Source organism: Schistocerca nitens, chromosome 1 (assembly GCF_023898315.1).
Source record: "Schistocerca nitens isolate TAMUIC-IGC-003100 chromosome 1, iqSchNite1.1, whole genome shotgun sequence".
Lineage (NCBI taxonomy): Eukaryota > Metazoa > Arthropoda > Insecta > Orthoptera > Acrididae > Schistocerca > Schistocerca nitens.
In genome coordinates, this window is record NC_064614.1 from 1,144,691,006 (window position 1) to 1,144,707,826 (window position 16,821).

The window sequence follows — 16,821 nt, forward strand, 5'->3', positions numbered from 1 at the left end:
AGCATTTCCTCTCTCACACCTCCCCTCTTCGCAATGGTCTAAAATATTCCCTTTAGTCCGACACTATCAGTGGTGCGAACCATCTGTCTTTTGTGCCACTTATAGCTTGTTCAGTCACATCAAATGTCAATAGGAAGGAAATGGGACAAAGTCAAGTGAGACACAGAGTAAGAATGTAGAATCAAGATACATCTTTCTAGGAAGAAATGTAAAATTGAGGAATTTTTAGCACTGGTCTTATGGGTTTTTCACAGGGCCTACAAATTTATAGCATATAATCATGAAAAACATAAAATCAGAGAATGTAAAATTTGAAGTTCCACTTTATTCTTTAAAATGTGTCTAGTGGAGTGCTGCGATGCTCTATATTTGACAGTTATGTCTTGTCTGCTTAAGGGAAGACCGAGGCACTTGTGGCCACCATCACACGACTCAGAATGGTCACTTATTCCTTCCTCGTCTGTTGTCTTGACTCTGTATGTGCGAACAAGGCTGTGTTGAAAGCTTGCCTCACCTCACAACTGTAATGTTTCGATTGATTGTTACGTGTCACAGTTAACTTCATACAGCACATGCAAAATAATTTTATATTTCAATACAATAACAGAAAAAAGGTAAGATACTCTTCCAAAGAGATGCTTTACTCTGCTTGGCAGTAACAGGAAACTATGTACACATTAAATGAATCCTATCACTGAAGTTCAGGAGATGTCTGTCTTTTTTTAAGAACATTGTATATTTGCAGTTATTAATTTTCAATAATTCATTTGTTAGCAAGAGAATAAAATTGATAGTTACTGTTGATCAGTGGTAGATCACTCACACATTATGGATTTAGTTGGTTGTGGCGATTTGTTAGTAACATGCTAGCTCTAATAAAGCACAATTAACTAGGTGTACTGGTTGCTAGGATACATAAGAGACATTTTGCAACTGCAACCAGTCCTAGTAGGTCCTTTTCAGGTCCGCTCCAAAACTTTAAGATGTCATGGTCACCTGTGTGCATTAAATATACAGATCTACTTAATCTGCTGCAAAGGGTTTGTTATTTTTCCAGTTCCTGAAACAATCTTTCTATCTTTTGGGTTGGCAATGACACTGCACTGAAAGATCTGTGTTAGTAAACAAAAGAGAGAGAAGTGGTGGGTAAATTCTGAAGGGGTACCTGGAAAGACAGCCAAAGGAATGCAGCAATGTTATGTTTGGAAGTAGTTACCACCTTCACACAAAGAAAAGCTTAAGGTTGATTTTTAATCTCTTATACCTCCTATTAAAAATTCATATCTATTATTACACATCAATTATGCTAGTTAATTAAAAATCCATCCTTTCCTCATATCATACTGAAACAGCACTTTTAACTGGAATAATTAAATTTTTTGTCACTGCAGATTTCTTAAAGTAAGTGAAACCAAAGAAGAGCTAAATGGATTGTAGGTTCTTTTCCACATTCTACTTCATCTGTGGCCTTTTTAATTAGTTTTGGAAAATTCAAAATTCATCCTGTAAGCTCATTAGCATATCCTTCAATTGTAAGTGGAATTCTTTTCCATCTGTAAAGTAGCATTTTCCCTAATCTGAGTGTGTAAGAACTCTAACATAGTGTACAAACTGCTACAACTTGTGCTGACCTCTTGTTTTAGAGATGATTACAAAGATAAACATGAGCTATTTTTGTTCATGCACCATACAATGAATTTTGCAATATTTATTGTTGCAGTGTCATTCGGGCAAGATTTAACAAAAATATGGCGAAGTACTGTATCTATACAACGGGTAACACAAGGAAGCCTTTTGTGATTTTCCAAAGCTTTTATTGTATTGCCTCGCTCATCACAACCAAAAGCAAAATTAGCACATGTTTTATTAGTAGCTTCCATTAACACAGAGGGCATTATGCTTGCATCAGCCTGTTCTTTGACATGCCTGATTACAGTAAAGGGATGTGACATGATATCTGAAGCGCTGGCTTCCTCATAATGTGCCCCTACCTCTATTAATTCTTGGTCTATTACTTTGAAATCTTAACCAGAAACAGTATTACAAGGTCTCACATCTTTTTGTACTCTTTGGAACACACTTTCTTGTTGTTATAATTTTTTTATTGTTGCTGGTATCCCTGAAGGAGCTGTGTCTCTGGGATTTCTTACAACTTTGTTTCCCGACTAGAAGTAGAATAACATACAGCATTTTGTGAACAATATGTTGCCAGTAAATTAGCTGTTTTCATCTGCAACCAACAGAAATTTATTCCATTTTTAGACTTTAAGACCTTCACGTTTCAATCTTACTTTTTAATGCACTGGTTCCCTCATGCTGCATAATTACATACCACAAATGAGGAACCTATGTTGGATGTAGTTATGTACACATAAATACATGCTTATAAACAATTGAGCAGATAACAAATCTAACAAACAGCGGCAGGAGCAAATACACAAAAAAATTAAGGAAATTTGCAAGCTTTTGGAGTCTACGGCTCCTTATTCTGGCAGAAGGTTTGAAGAAAAAGGAAGAAGACAAAGGAAAAGGACTGGTGAAGTTTAGGAAATAGGAAGAGTTACAGTAATGTCTCCACTGGCCAGGAGTTGTGGGCAACTTTTTCATAATTATCCCCTTTTCCTAAATCTCACCAGTCCTTTTCCTTCATCCCTCTTCTTTCCCCTTCCACCATTCTGCCAGAAGAAGGATCCACTGGCTTCAAAAACTTGCACAATTCCTTAACTTTTGTATGTGTTTACTCCTGCCACTGCTTGGCGAGTAGATTTTTATCCATTCAATTATACTGTATTTTTAATAAATCCGTTATTTTCATTGATACAAATACACATCTAGCATCTTTGGAGTCAAATATTGCCTATGATTCGGTCATGACTTCTGTGTTTGCTCACAATAAATGGCCCAGGCAGCCTATCCACTTAGGCTGTACTCGTCCTATCACACATTTTGTGCTCACTTACTCAGTCATTCAGGACTCTACTGCCCACTGGCAGTAACTGGGATTTCACTTCCTCGGCATGAATATTGGCCAGCCTTTCTGTCTCCTGTAATCTTATAGTTTTCTCAGGTGACTTTCACCTTTGATATAATTAGACGGCAACATTCTTAGTATGTTTATTCATTCATTTAAAGAGTTCTCTTAACTATTTTATCCAATTGCAGAACATTGTAATGAAAATCATTCTATTTTTATGTTATGCCATTGTTTCACTGTTGTCTACCTCATACAGTAATTCTACTGTTACATACAATAAGAACCAGGAAAATCAGATTTGTTACCAGTCTTGTCCAGTCATAATTGCTTGCCACAGAGCCGCTACACTCGCAAAAATACGTGGCATGTTGCTCAGAACTTTGCGCCTGGCTGAAATATGTGGATCCACAACTGTAGGTTTATCCTTCCCATGAGTATTGTCCTGCATTAAAGAAGAGAAAAAACAACTATCAAAACAAGAAACAATAAACACCTGTTCATTGTGGCAAAGCCGTAATGGTAAAGCCATAATCGTCTCTTTTTGTTAGGCATGGGAGGATAAGGCACGATTAAAATAAAGAAAGAAGAAATAGAAAAAGAAAGGTTTGTGTTACATTGGACACATTCATTGGGCACACGCATGTTGGTTCTGGATTAAAAGAGTACACACTGATTTCTAAACAGATCCTAACTACGGATGCCATCCCATTCCATTTTTTTAATGAAACATGTGAAAGCAGTTACCAGGAGACAACAACTTTTTTCTTCCATACATAGTCAGACAGCACTTTTATAAACACTGATCAGCCAGAACATGATGATCACCGACCTACTATCGATAAAAATGCATCCAGGCAATAGCGGCATCACCTGGCGAGAAATGACAGCTAGTCAGACACATGCACGGTGCGTGTAGTATCAGTGAGTGTACCGTCCATGTGTAGAATGGGGAATGTGTACCATCTATCTGAGTTTGACTGAGGGCAGATTTTGATGGTCCAGAGCCTTGGCACAAGCATTTAGGAAACTGCAGGACTTGGTGGGTTTTCGAGCAGCGCTGTGGTGAGTGTCCCCAACACATGACAAAACCAAAGTGAAACCACATACAGATATCATGGGGTTGGGCAGCCACCCCTCATTACAGATGTTGGACATCATAGGGTGGACAAACTGGTAAAACGGGACAGGCAGCGAATTGTGGCAGAATTAACATCAGCTTTAATGCTGGGAAGATTGCATGTGTGTCTGACCATGCAGTGCACCAAACACACTTAACAATACCATATTTACTCGAATCTAAGCCGCACTTTTTTTCCGGTTTTTGTAATCCAAAAAACCGCCTGCGGCTTAGAATCGAGTGCAAAGTAAGCGGAAGTTCTGAAAAATGTTGGTAGGTGCCTCCACAACTAACTTCTGCCGTCGAATATATGTAGTGCTACACAGGCATGCTTTGCAGGCACAAAGATAAATTCTGGCACCAAAACCTCTGAGTCAGTAAATACATTGAAAAAAAGGTGGAAGACAAGCTTTTTTTCTCCGGCCCGAGTTTTGACCACTGTATTTTCATACATTATCCAACGAAGTAAATACAAATTCCGTATTGTTCATCTCCGAATGTAGCAGCATTTCGATGTACTATGAAAATCCGACTGGCAAGACTGTTTGGGATGTTTGTCAATATGGCCAACTCTACGTTCTGAATTTTTTCCTACCTGTGAGAAGAGATGGTTGCTAATAGGAACTTTTATGAATTGAGAATCACATGCAGTATTCTCTTCACAATAAGAATAATACGAATATAAACATTTTGTCATGTATTCTTTCGTGTTTGCTGCTATCTCATTTATATCCTGTCTGCCTAATAAACTACGAAACTAGTGTGAGACAACAGCAAATGCGGAAGAATATACATATCATGTCATGTTTACATTCGTATTATTCTTATGCCTAATAGTGATACAGTCAGAAATGAAACACGGCAATTGACTAGATTTTTAAATCTAAGATGACTCTAATTTCTGTGCAGAATGTAATGTACAAAAGAGGCGACTGCAAAGATTTTCAAACGGCGAAAAATTTTAGCTAAACTCTCGTTCAGAACATCTTCTATCATACGCAGTCTATTATTTGGTTCTTGTTGATCATTACCAAGAAAGCGGCAGTGTAAGTAGCAACAAATAGCAGTCTCTTGCCATTGTTTCGCTAATGAGACAATTCCTCTCTCTCTCTCTCTCTTTTTTTTTTTTTTTTTTTTAATCGTAAGCGGCGGTAGCGCGCACAAAAGAAGCCATGCCGCGAGCGGCAACAGGTCGTAAACACACATTATCAGAATGCGACAAACAATGCATGACTCAGTACAATAACGCATTTTCAGCTTAGAGTGACGTAAACACCTATAACAAAGAGAACAGCACTTATCAGATCAAAGAAAAATAAGCAATCGATTCAAACCAGATGAAGCACGTGAAAAAGGAAGGGTACCCGTATAAATATGGGTCTGACGCATAGCAATGGCTACCTGGTAAAGCTTAACTGCTAAGCTTACGACTCGAACCAAACTACTGTAGCTGTATCGTCATTCATTCGACCTAAATTGTGTCTCATCTTACAATGGACCAACTTTGTTTCGATTTGGAGGTGCAGCCTAAAACTTTTCTCTCCCTTGAATTTCGAGTCTCAAATTTGGGGTGCGGCTTAGATTCATGAAAATTTTTTTTCCTTGATTTCGAGTCTCACTTTTCAGGTGCGGCTTAGATTCGAGTGCGGCTTAGATTCGAGTAAATACAGTCGGCCCCCGCAGCCAGCGACTCATATTTGTGCCAGTGTTAGCACCATGACATTGGCAACTATGACTGAAATGGGCACATGACCATCAGCCCTGGGCATTGGCGCAGTGGCAGAGCATTGCATGGTCTGATGAATCTCGATACCTTCTTCACATGCCGGTGGGTGAGCACGAATCAAGCATCTTCAAAGGGAACAGCTCCTTGACACCTGTACTGCAGAACAGACAAGCTGGCAGCAGTTTCATTATGCTCTGGGGGATATTGACATGGGTATCCGTGGGTCAAGTGTAGCTCTTGCAAGGCACTATGAAGACCAAGGAATATCATGCACTGGTTGCAGCCCATGTACACTCCTTCATTGCGATAATGTTTCCCGATGGCAGTAGCATTTTTCAACAGACAATGGGTTATGTCATAACAGTGGCAATTTCCAATTGATGTGCTGGTCTCCCAACTCAGCAGATCTGAACCTGATCAAACACATCTGGGATGTGATAGAACTTCATGTCAGAGCTCAATGTCCCCTCCCCAGAATTTACAGGAATTAGGTTATTTGTGTATGCACATGTGTTGCCAATTCCTCCTTCAGCGTCCTACCGAGGCCTCATTGCTTCCATGCCACAATGCGTTGCCGCTTATATCTGTGCCAAAGGTGGACATACTGGCTATTAGGTAGGTGGTCATGATGTTCTGGGTGATCAGTTTATATATATGAGTAATAAAGTATATATAATAAAGTCAAGATTCTCCGTTTCTTGTTTCATATACTTTACTAAAGCAAACAAAAGGCATTAGTCACCACTTTTAAGCCTTGGAGACTTTGCATGCTCCAGAAAGTAAAATAACATACTTACCCAGGCACTCTACTATGTTTCACACTGTACTGTGAAAAAGGCAAAGTGAATCACATGTGACATACAATTTATATATTCATTTTCATTCCTAACAACATGAGTTCATGGTGACAAAAAGTGTCAAGCAAACTGCAAGACACTGATGAGTAGTTAGATATAAAAACATGAATCGAACAGCATAACACCAAATTAACTCAATCATACTGCAGATTTAACAATCAAATACTCAAGAAAAATGTAAGGAGCACACTACAGTAATAAAGCTTCATAATAATATCATCATTTTATAGCAGCAGAGCACCCAAGATTTGTTTTCGAGGAAAAATGTCATTATCTGTGGAACTTATTTACTCATTTAGAACTTTCATTAAGGAGCTGTAAAGTAGCATTCTATTGATCACTGTATGCATTCACTCCTGGTAGAAGCTATGAAATAGATGGCTTTTATCAAGGACAAATCATCTTCTTTGACAATAAGTAGCTATTCAAAATGGTATTAACTCACAATGGGACAAAAGCCTTCTGGAGAAATATAGATCATCCTATTTTAATAGCTGCATACATTTCTGTTCTATTTGTAAGTGGAAGGATCTGAGGCACAAACTGGGTAAACCACAGTAAAGCAAAATATAGAAGGCTGTATGGAGATTCCCTGGGAACTGATGATATCAGACAGGCCCTTCTATTACATTCTGATGCCACAATTGACAGTACAGACTTTTCAATACAAGTTTTTATTTGTCCTTATCACACATTATAATTCAGAATATCAGTATTTATTATCTAAACAATCATCTCCAGATCATAAAAAAAACTTTGTTACAGTAAATAAAACATAGTACATTGTGGGTAACACATTACATATTATAAAAAAGATTTACATGAACTGAAAGTGATTGTGTAAACCATCAACACCAATATTCTGAGTTATAATGCGAGATAAAGATAAATAAAATCTCATATTAAATAATCAGATCGCATACTCCAAAATTTTACATCGTCAAGCTTTATAGAGCTTTCTCAGGTACTTTGGTTGTTTCGTCCTGCTGCTCTGGCCTCCAGCCCTAAATAAGTGTGTTCCACTGCTGCACTGCATTTTGTATATAATAACCTTAAATATCCCCATCATGCTAATTATACAAGTGACTGAGGAACGATGAATGTCTATATAACTTTGGACTAAGGAAGACACTATCCATGTGGCACTCACTAGCATGCCACATTCTCTGTAACTTCATATCAGTTTGCCAAAGTAATGAAGTCTGTATTGGATGTAAATCCACAAGTTATAAGTGGAGAAATAATAGAATTAATTGATACTCAACACATATGAGTTGTGGGCAATCACATTCGACACCTTCTCTATGTGGTGAGTAGCAAACTATCCTAATTCTGCTGTTATTTTGCCAACAATTATCCACTGTTTCATTTGGCCAAGTTACAAAGCCACATTTGTAGGCAGTTGTGTTGTGTATTCATCACAGAAGAAACTTTGCCACATGTATAGTATGATTTTTATCCTGACATAGTTCCTGTTACTCTGGATTTGTATAGGACTTCATTACACACTGCGCAATAGTATCTACATAGTCAATATTCCACCCTACACATTGCAACTAAGCACTTTTATAATTTCTGTCTAAAATGAGACAAAATATATATCAGTGTGCTATTAAAGTTACAACTGCTCAAGTAAAACAGCGAACACTACCTGTTGTGCAGGGACAGGCATGAATACATGCACAAGGTTGCTGAAAACCTGCCCTGGGTTGGCACCAGGCAGACCAACATTTAAAGACGTAACTGCACCAAGCATCTGCTGACTGAAAGCGTGTGATTGCTGCTGTGTGCTGTCCAACAAACAGTAGTGGCACAACAGTGTCAGTGCTTCCAGCTGAGTAACTGCGTAGTCTGCAGGTAGGCAACACAAGTCCTCTCTGGAAAGGAAAGAGCTTTAAAACACAGTAAAAGTGGAAATTCTTAACTATGAAGTGCAATGTCTTATTCGTAGCATTTATTGATCACAGAACAAGAGAAGCAAAGCATTCACAAACAAATTTCAAGCTTCCAGGGCAATATTTTCCTTTTATTTGAGGAACCAAGGAGAGATGGAGGGGGATAGCTATCAAAGACGATACTTTCAGGTGTGTGTGTGTGTGTGTGTGTGTGTGTGTGTGTGTGTGTGTGTGTTTGGGGGTGGGGGAGGGGGGGGGGAGATAGCACTTACAATGAAGAATGCAAATTCAGAAACTGAATTATAGCAGTGAAGCATGTGCTCTGTGATGAGGGCAGCACAGTAACTTGTGCTGTAGTGCAAAATAGCGAGTATTCTCAGTGTTCAATCAAAATCAGAAATGGAAGAGTAACTAGTGTGTTAACTCTTCCTTCCTTTTCATGAAAGAATACAAATATCAGACATTGTTTCACAGAGCTAAAATGTTAAACATCTAATTTATATACCTATTCACAATTTAACACATTCTCTATATATTAACTTTATTCACATCCTTGTTTTAATTGAATACCCATGTTACTTATGCAATATGGCACATAAAGAATGCTTGTGTAAAAGATGTTGTTAACTTCAGTCAGTCAAAACATTGGTTTGATGTAGCTGTTCACTTTAGTCTATCTTGTGCATGTCTTTATATCTCCGCATAATTATTGGAAACTACATTGACTTCCATGTTTACTTTTACTGTAGTCAAGCCTTAGTCTCCCCTACAATTTTTACTGCTACACTTACCTCCATCACCAAATTAGCTAGTCTTTGACACCTCAGAAAGTTTTCTTTATCTTGTCAAGCGATCCCTTCTTTTCACCAAATTGTACCATAAATTTATTTTTACCCTCATTTCAATTCAGCACTTCTCCATTAGCCATTTGAATTATCCATCTAATTTTCAACATTCTTCTGTAGGACCACTTTTCAAAACCTTTCATTCTCTTCTTATCTGAAGCATTTATCATCCACATTTCACACCCATACAAGGCTACATCCCAGACAAACACCTTCAGAAAAGACTTCCTAACACTAAAATCTATATTGGATGTTAATATATTTCTTTCCTTCAGAAAACTATGGTAAGTCCAGGTTGGAATATCAACAATTATGAAATGGACGGATTGCTACTCACATTAAAGATGACATGTTGAATTGAAGACATTCACAACAAAGAGACTTACACAGCATGGTCTGAAGGGCCAGAGAATGTGGCCATGTGTGCCTGCTTGAGTGAATGTGTCTGTTTTTTCCCTTCTGTTCTGAAGATGGCTTTGGTCAACAGCTCGGTGTGTTACAGTATTTTCATTGTGCCTGTCTGCAACTCAGTATGTCATCTTTAGGTGAATAGCAATCTATCCATTTCATAAATGTTCATATTCTTTTTCAGAAAAACTTTTCTTGTTCATGCCAGTAAGCATGTTATATCCTATTTATTCCTGCTATCATAAGTTACTTTGCTTTACAAATTTCAAAACTCATCTACTTTTTTTGGAGTCTCATTTCCTAATTCTCTCAATATTACCTGATTTAATGCAACTACGTTTTGTTACTCTTGTTTTATTTATTTATAATTCTCTCGGTATTACCTGATTTAATGCAACTACATTTTGTTACTCTTGTTTAATTTTTTTAATCTTCATCCTATAACCTATTTGAAGACACTGTTCAACTGATTTTCCAAGTCCTTTCCTAATCTGACAATATTATGTCTTTCACAAATCTTAACATTTTTACTTCTGCTCCCTGAACTTCAATTCCTCTTGCAAATTTATCCTTTATTGCTTGCTTGCTATACTGAATAACATAGGGGATAAGACATAAACCTGCTGCACTCCCTTATCGACTACTGCATGGTTTTCATGTTCTTCAACTCGTGAATCTGTGGTGTCATCTGTCTTCAAGTTTTAGATAACCTTTGGCTCCTTGTATTTTATCACTAATAACTCCAGTATTGCAAAAAGTATATTCCAGTTAATGTTGTGAAAGGCTTTTTTCTAAATCTACAACCATTATAAATGTAGGTTTGTCTTTCTTCAATCTCTCTTCTCAAAATATATGGGCAGTACTGCCTTGCAAGTTCCCATATTTCCTGTAACTCATCCCCCAAGTTGTCTACTACCAGCAGTTTCATTTTTTCTATTGATGAATATTTAGCTCAAAAACATGAAAATACAACAGAACTTTTTAGCAAGGTCAGAAACGAGATATGTGCATAAAGAATAATGTTTCATATTGTAGTGACAATACTCTGATGTCTAAAGTATAGCATATCACTAAGCACAACATTAAATATATGAAGAAAAAGTGAAATGCAAAAGAAATTCATTTACGTAATGTGTTACGAAAATGTTTAAACTGTCTAGTTCTTTATTCAGTTTCTGGGAATAAATAGTCATTTAAATTTAAGTGACTATTATGGTTCTAGAGGCCACTCTTCGTACAGTAATTCTGTTATGAAACACAGTACTTCTGTTACCTATTGTCTTCTGAGCCATAATGCTGAGACAGGTTTTCTATGTTGCTGCATAATTGATTGATGACACTCATAACTACTTCAGTCAGAGATGATCCCATAAATGGGAGAGCAGAAGCTATGAGATTGGTCCACTGATGATGCAGATGGCGCATATGCCTCTGCAACAATGAGACTATCATCAACCAACCAAAATATCTAATATAGTTTTATCAACTAACAGTAATATTAAGAATATAAAGAAAAAACACATATGAAAGACAATACAATACCAACAGGACAATGCTCATAAGAAGAGGTAAAATTACTCAACTATGCGGCTGAACCCATGTACAATGAACACACATCTACAGTCAAAAGCTGTTTTTTTAAAAAAAAAATCAAGGCTGACTAGAACAACAAGAAATTTAAAATTTATTTTACTGACTTACAACTATATTAAAAAATATTCCCAAACTAAATTACCAGCAGAAGAGAACATGATAGATAATCTCAAAGAACAGCTGTCGAGGAACTGAAATGAATGTAACAATCTCAAAGTGGAAGCCAGTGATACACACCTGTCTTAATGCAGTCAAAACAGAAGCTAAGAACATTGACTGTTGAGGTATGTCAAGTCCTGGATGGTATTTTAACTGATTCGAAGATGAAGTGCTCTTCACAGAAGATGTGCTTTCTCTGTTTGTAACAGTTGCAGACTCACTATCACTCTTCTGAGCATTAACTTGGTGTTCAAGCATTACTAAAGCAAGAAGTAGCCTGGAATCAAAACAAAAGTTGAGAACATAATTGAGCTGCTAGAACTAATAATATTATAACAACTTCCAATACCGATGAACAAAAGCAGAAGCAGTAATACTTACCTCAAAAGTTGCACCTGAAATCCCTCTGAATGTTCCGAACAACGAAATTTACATCTGCTGCTACTTTCCGCATATTCTGAATCAGGGTCATTGAAATGCATAATTTCTTCCGTTAGTGTTCTTTGTAAAGGGTTGTCATTAACCTGCAATATTTAAATTTTATTACTCAACCAAAAACAATTCTCAACAGCTGTCCTGCATATACTTATACAGACTGGGAGGGGGTGGGGGGGGGGGGGGAAACACACCTCCACACATGGGGGTGCATCCCTCCACCTCAACACATACAAATCATAGAGGGTGTTTCCGCAAGAACACGCAAAAATTTAAAGGACTTAGAGGATGCTCCACTGAACAAGTTGAAATAAGGAACCTGGGGTCAGAGAAGCCAGCTTAAGGAGATAATAGGAACAAAATCATATTACTGCGTACTTTCTATTTACATTAGGGTCACAGTGACGTGTAAATACAGTCACTGACACAATGAACTTCTCAATTGTACTGTATCTTACAAAATGTGGTGAAACTAATGGCCATCAACCTTAAAGCAAACATGACATGGGAAAACAAGATTCTGATGCACCCTGACAAATCTCCCTGGTGTGTTTCGAATCACACTGCAGACAGCTACAATTCTGGCACCTAACTCCAACTCTGTATCCACTGGGGTCCCAGACACAAGTGAATTTAGATATCTCCATAGGAAATAATCAAGGGGATTCAGGTCAGGTGACCTCGAAGGCCATGGAATAGGACCTCCCCTTCGAATCCAGCAACCAGGAAATACAGTATTGAGTTGGTTGTGGGCATCCACACTGAACTGAGGCAGAGCAGCATCTTGTGGTATCCACATCCCCCCACCAACAGTCAAGGTTGCGTTCTCCAACAACTCAGGTAGAACTCTTTGCACAAATCTTAAGTACAGGTGCCCATTCAGGCAGCCACGTAGAAGATATGTCCCAATGAGATTGTTCCCTACAATACTGACCTACATAATCACACTTGATGGTGTCCTTCCTGTTTGAAATACCATCTTGATCAAATGAGGCCTCGTCTGTAAACAGCATGATTTGGAGGAAGTCTGGTTGATCAATCCATTGTTGGAGCAACCATTGACACAACATGTCTCTTGGTAGTCAGTCAGTCACAAGCACTGCATGGAATCATTGTGGGTGATAAGTGTGTAATTGTTGTTGTGGAGTACTTGCCACACACCAGTATGTGCAGCACCCATTTCACATGCAATATGATGAATACTTGTAGTAGGATTTGCTGCAATGTGTTCCAGCACCTCCTCTTCGAAATCGGGTGTGCAAGTGGTCCTCATGTTGCTAGATACCTCATTCCTTCTTTCCAATGAACCATTCTCCCACATTTGTCGATCAAGAGAAATAAACACTCATCGTGACAGATGATGTCTATCAGGAAATCATTCCCTCTACAGCCTTTCAGCAGTGAGAGCATCGCAATGTACTTACGCATAAACAGGACACATGTCAGTGAGTTCTGCGAAACTCTACCAGTGCTGCTCTGCTGTATTGTACTGTATGTCTCTGAATAGCACTGAGTAATGAATGGGCCTGTTGTTGACTCAGAGCACATTCTGTCACGGGATGATGTAAATACAATACAACAGAGCCACCTTATTGACAAGTGAAGTAAACAAAACCCGCATCATGACTTCCTAGTAATTAGACTTGTCCTCCTTGTTTCCTTACAAGAAATAAAGAATGTACAAGTAAATAAACAGCATAGTACGTGTAAACTTTTACACATGTTAGTTGTAAATAAGCTGGAAAACAGTATTGCAAGTTTACTTCCATATCTCCTTAAGCTGGCTTCTCTAACACCAGGTTCCCTACCTCAAATCGTTCAGTGGAGCCTTCTCTATGTGCTGTTACATTTTTGCACACTCTTATGGAAACACCCTGTATATTGACAGGCGTAATTTCACATGAACAATAGAAAAAGAATAAAATAACAATTATTTGAAAACCCCAGACTGCCACTCACTATACAGAGGGAACATTAAGTTGCAGATAGGCACAACAAAAAGACTGCCATGTCTGTCTGCAACTCAGTGTCTCCTCCATATGGCGAGTAGCACTCCATCCTTTTCATAATATTCTCATTATTCCATTCTGAATTTTCCATTGTTTGAAAATAATAATTGTATATGACAAGATCACAGAAAATACGTCACCTCCTCTGTATATTACAAAAACGTTTTTTTTTTTTTTTTTACTTTAGGAAGGAGTCCGGACCCCACACAAAATATAATATTGCCATTACACCCATATCTTGTAACGAAAAGCATATTTGGTTGAGCTGAAAAAACTTGGTTGTGAAAGCATGATGAGTTCCTTTTGTTCATCTCATTACTTTTTATTTTACGCAGCTGGAGAAAAATCAAGAGGAGTGTACAATTTATGGAAGAACTGCTGCAACGTAACTGACACACACAATTTAGAATTTAATACACCTGTACCTCTGTTTGAGTGTTGTAAAAGACAGTACTTAATTTACTTAGCAGTTAGCTTGGATCTAGCTTCAACAACTACAACTAACAGTGTCAGTCATTATAAACACTCAGAGGAGGCAATCATTAGTCAGTTAGTGCATTAGTCAGCAACTGCTACTACAGTAAAACAGAGATTGTACGAGTTATGTCATCCGTGAGAGAGGACAAGCAACTCATCAGCTAAATGTGATACTTGTTTGCATGTTGAAGAACAATGAACTAAAATTTACTGCACTGAGCTTGATACCCTACAGGCTTCGCAAATTGGCGGGCCTAGTGTGCAGAGGAGATAGCAATGTTTCACTTAACATCGTCTTCTCCTAAATCTTGTTAACATTACTGGTTGTCATTGCTGAATGTAAAGAGATTAGACAGTTTACCAAGGTGTGACATATACAGGGTTTCTTGGGCAATATGACAGCTTTCTTATTGCCTTGGGACTTCCACGTTCCCTGGTACCCAGATGAAGAGGTATTTTTTTTGCTCGTCACATTTTTTTCATGAAAGGATCATTTCTTCTGCTGTGTACCATTTCCAGATAGTCTGCGGAGCAGTCAGCAAATCAAATCAAAATGCTGTTCATTTTTTAAAACAACATTCATTTACTCTAGCAACATGAGGTCACACATCACTCTTCATCAAAGAAAGTAAAACACTGGAAGGTGAATGCCAAAAGTGCAACCAGGAGTCATAAATGAACATGAAACAATGTCTTCCTGTTTGGAACCATCAGTATAAATGACAATAAAATTATAATGTTTATATGAGATAAATAAAAATGCTTTCTCACAAATGTGATCTGTAGTGCAAGGTTTCTTGCAAACTACCAAGTTTAAAAGCACTTGTACTATAATTAACAATGAGGATGGAGTCTTCCTTAAAACCTGTGGTGTCATGACTGTATTACTGAAATCATTTTTCTCTTATTGCAGTTGGTTTTCTTACTCAACTGGATGCGAGGAACATGTGCTTAACAGATGGCCAAACATTTCCAGCCAGCACTGGCAACCAAGGTGCTGACCAAGCTATATACTTATCACACCATTAGCTGCCTTCTAACGGACAAAAGCAGCTCAGCTTCTGCATACTGCCTTTGGATTGAGCTCACCCTATAAAACTTAATCAAAAATTTTAAGTACTCATGATGGACAGTGCCCAGCATCTTCACATAATTCGGTTACTCTGATACAGAAATAATATTGACACTTGAAGCAGGAGAAATTAAAGAATTATAGAATTGCAACATGCAAAAAGTGTCTGCATCACTACTTTTGAAGAACAGAAAGAGCAATGTAAATCTATGATTACATTAACTAATGGAAACGTGTCACACGAATCTTCAGTCAGTCATGATCTTTTGTTTTAAATTAAAAACGCTACGTAAAGACTGAATAGATGCTGCCCCAGCTTTTTTGCTGGTCACAGTCTGAATTTTCAAACAGCTACTCCACAGATGAAAATATTTACTCACTTTCCATCATTCATTTGCTCTTCTTTTGGCAAGTTGAAGGTCTGACTTGATTTGAGAGGTGAGTTCAGAAGGCATGATTGGCAGTGCACTGAATGCAAATGTCAGATATTTAACAAAATTTTCTAACAGAGGAGTATTGCCCTTTGAGGCACTTGATTTATCCTAAACTTTTAATCAAGTGATAGGAAAGTATTTCATAAGTTGGACTGTAATGGTTCCCCATTCCTGGTCTTCTCTACTGAAAAAGATTGACATACTGAATCTTCCTCTAACAATACGTCACTGAGACCACAATATGCATGTGGACAGATACGTTGGATATCCTGGAAGGGTAAATCCTATTGGTCTGCAGTGTTTCGCTGATTGTTCATATCTTCTAAAGCAGTTTCATTGTCTCAATTTTAATTCTTCTCTGCAGATTTTGGCTTCAAAGAGAGGTATTTTTAACAGTGAAATTACTGCAGTTTCCTGGGTTGCTACTATAACACAATCAGTTCTATGTGAGAGCAAGTCGTAATTCATAAATCAATTAATGATTACAAGTCCAATCATACTATCTCGAGCACTACAAATATTAAACATAACTTTATTATCTTTAAGTCGGAGTATTTTAAAATCAAATTAGTGTTTCTCAAGGCAAGGTCATCATTTATATCATTTTCACTTAAATGAAATTAACTAGTTCATTTCATTATAAGTGAAACATATTTACATCACAATGGCTGATTGATGACTGATACAAGACTAGTACTATATTGTAACTGACTGTTTCCTTCTCTCCCAAACAGAGCACATTTTTGTGATAGCACAGCCATCTCTGCCATTATCTAGTGATCTATTTCATTTGTTATCTTCATCAATTTATTTTTAATAA

The 16,821-nt window shown here is 37.6% G+C and overlaps 1 protein-coding gene across 1 annotated transcript in view; it reads right to left on the reverse strand.

Moving 5' to 3' along the window:
• LOC126199686 (protein dopey-1 homolog) overlaps window positions 1-16,821 on the reverse strand; it is a 376,916-nt gene that overhangs the window by 165,054 nt on the left and 195,041 nt on the right. The window contains exons 17-21 of the mRNA XM_049936615.1: window positions 11,956-12,098; window positions 11,653-11,851; window positions 11,096-11,253; window positions 8,326-8,551; window positions 3,280-3,416 (exon numbers count right to left, since the gene is read on the reverse strand). Of these exons, the coding sequence (XP_049792572.1) occupies window positions 3,280-3,416; window positions 8,326-8,551; window positions 11,096-11,253; window positions 11,653-11,851; window positions 11,956-12,098 (863 nt within the window). The remainder of the gene's footprint in view (window positions 1-3,279; window positions 3,417-8,325; window positions 8,552-11,095; window positions 11,254-11,652; window positions 11,852-11,955; window positions 12,099-16,821) is intronic.